Source organism: Sparus aurata, unplaced genomic scaffold (genome assembly GCF_900880675.1).
Source record: "Sparus aurata unplaced genomic scaffold, fSpaAur1.1, whole genome shotgun sequence".
Taxonomy (NCBI): Eukaryota; Metazoa; Chordata; class Actinopteri; order Spariformes; family Sparidae; genus Sparus; species Sparus aurata.
In genome coordinates this window covers 375,001-377,321 of record NW_022045101.1, presented here as the reverse complement: position 1 = coordinate 377,321, position 2,321 = coordinate 375,001, and the positions used below count along the sequence as shown (strand labels likewise).

The following is a 2,321-nucleotide window of genomic DNA, read 5'->3' as shown; positions in this document are numbered from 1 at the left end:
TGTGTTTGTCATTCAGGTCTCTGGATTCAGCTGCTCAGAGAGCTCTGTGCTGTTGTCAGGAGCTGCAGGTCAGAAACAAACATCCTGGATTGAACTTTTATAAACAATAAATACAGGAAACAGTGTTGAAAAGGTTAATCTGCACAATAATGTGAAACATGTTTTAATCTAAAACATGAAGTCTGAGTCAGATCAGCTGAAATAGAACCAAAGTAAGTTTTACTTACAAGATGGAGGACTGATGGCTGAAATCAGAACAAGACAAATAATTTCAGTCACAGTTGTAAATGCCAGATTATCTTTAGTCACTTTATTCCTCTCTTCTACTCACTCAGACTGAGTATCTGTTTATACTCAGTCTGTTTAGTGCTGACTGTATTTACTTTCTCTGACTCTAATTTTGCAACCTGAATGCAAAAAATCAACTCAAAGACTGAAATCAAAGTGGTGAAATATTTTCTTTTTCTCTCTCACCTTTCTTCTTTTTGTAAATGATGAATCCAGCAGCACCGATGAGAATGAGAGCAAGAACAACCACTGCAGCAGTGACGGGGACGGTCATGTTACTGGGCTTCACTGTTGAACACAATAATATAGGATTGGTGCAGATGAGGCAGGTTAGAACAAATTAAATCAGTTAATTAGTTCATTTATAATTACTGCTTTTTTGCAAGATGATCTCAGTCGTCCCTTCGTTGGTTCTGATCTGATCTTTCTCCAGTTTGGTGATGATTTCCTCCTTCACACCAGAGAGCTGAAACACACAGTCGTACCTCGTCCAGTCTTCAGGTGTGACTGATGAAAGGTTCAGGTCAACACTCATCTGGAAGGTTCCATCGTGGTTGGGGAGGATCTCTCCGTGGTCCACCTCCTCATGAAGCTCCTCTCCATCTTTCCTCCAGACGAGTGAGGCTCTGTGAGGGTAGAAACCTGTAGCGAGGCAGCTGACTGGAGAGGAGGGAGTCTTCTGGAGGAGAGACACTGAGGGAAGTTCTGGAGAGGAAAAAGAGAGATATTAAAGAGGAGAGAGAGGAAAAGAAACAAGGTAAAAGAAAGACGAATAAATTACATTTGGAATCAATAACAGAAGGTGTGAAAGTGCTTTCAAGCAAATGTTGAACAAATGTATTGGATGCATTTTTGTTGCAATACTATGTTTGTTGGCACATCACTGCTGCAAACTGTTGATCAGGGTGAAACCAGCAGCATGATGTGAATCATGTCATGTGCTTGTGACAGTTTGTAATAGTGTCGGCCGACTAAATATTGAGTTTTAAAAAAGCAGGAGGACAGTGTTGATGGTGGCCAAGTAATGTGCTCCATGTATCCAAACCACAGTGTAATAATGACAGGGTACATAACAACACATCTGCTACACAGCCTCCACATGATCTGTATACAGACAGAGGAGGGAACTACACCACCACTAAAGACACTCACTACAGTCAGAGAAGAACAATGTCTGTCTGTTCTTATGATTCACAGTCAGGTCGTCAATCACAGTGTCAATGTTCAGTGGAACTATTTTTTATTGTGAAACACTGAAACTGTAAAATCACTTTCCTTAAACTAACTTCGACATCACAGTCTGAGCTTTGATGGTGAGTGATGTCACCCAAAGATGTCTGTGATTGGTCAGGACTAAAACAAATGTAACCACTACAAAAAAGCTGATATCAGACAGGTTGGATTAATAATACAATGACAGTTCAGTCTGAGCAGCCTATATGAAGATCACTGTGTCTAATAAACTACATCAGGTCGGGTGATCCTACCTGTTCTCAGCAGAACACTCTTTCCATAGTCCACATATGTCTTCAGCCGCTCTGGATAATTCTGAGTAAAAGCAGTCTTATAGTATTCGCTCAAAACTTTATTTGCGTCCCATATCGGTTTGGCGGTGACAGCCTCAGGTCTGAGAGCAATCCATGCAGATGTATTCAGATCAAATTCCAGGAGGTCTTCTCCATCATAACCATACTTAACAAAACTTTTGACCTCTTCAGTCTCATCATCCCACTCACAGCCATTCAGCCTCTGTAAAACATGGACACCTAAGACAGAGACAGAGACTGTAATTAACACTGATTCACAGATGAAACATTCAGTGGAAAGATGATCTTAAAAACATTTTACATTGTGGGACAACTGCTATTTTTTTAGACGTGTGCAATCATGAATCAGATTATTATCATTAGTTTGTGTTTAACAGCTTCAGCAACAAGTCTAACTAGCAGCTGATTAATGTTGACATGATGAATGACAGGTAGTGGCTAGACCACTGAAGACAAACTGATATGATGGTTTACTTCACATGAATC

The 2,321-nt window shown here is 40.3% G+C and overlaps 1 protein-coding gene across 1 annotated transcript in view; it reads right to left on the bottom strand.

The window, feature by feature from the left end:
- Positions 1–529: 529 nt before the first annotated feature.
- LOC115577553 (major histocompatibility complex class I-related gene protein-like) overlaps positions 530–2,321 on the bottom strand; it is a gene marked incomplete at its 3' end in the record, with an annotated part of 13,593 nt that continues 11,801 nt past the window's right edge. Inside the window, exons 3-5 of the mRNA XM_030410437.1 lie at positions 1,776–2,054; positions 661–993; positions 530–576 (exon numbers count right to left, since the gene is read on the bottom strand). Of these exons, the coding sequence (XP_030266297.1) occupies positions 530–576; positions 661–993; positions 1,776–2,054 (659 nt within the window). The remainder of the gene's footprint in view (positions 577–660; positions 994–1,775; positions 2,055–2,321) is intronic.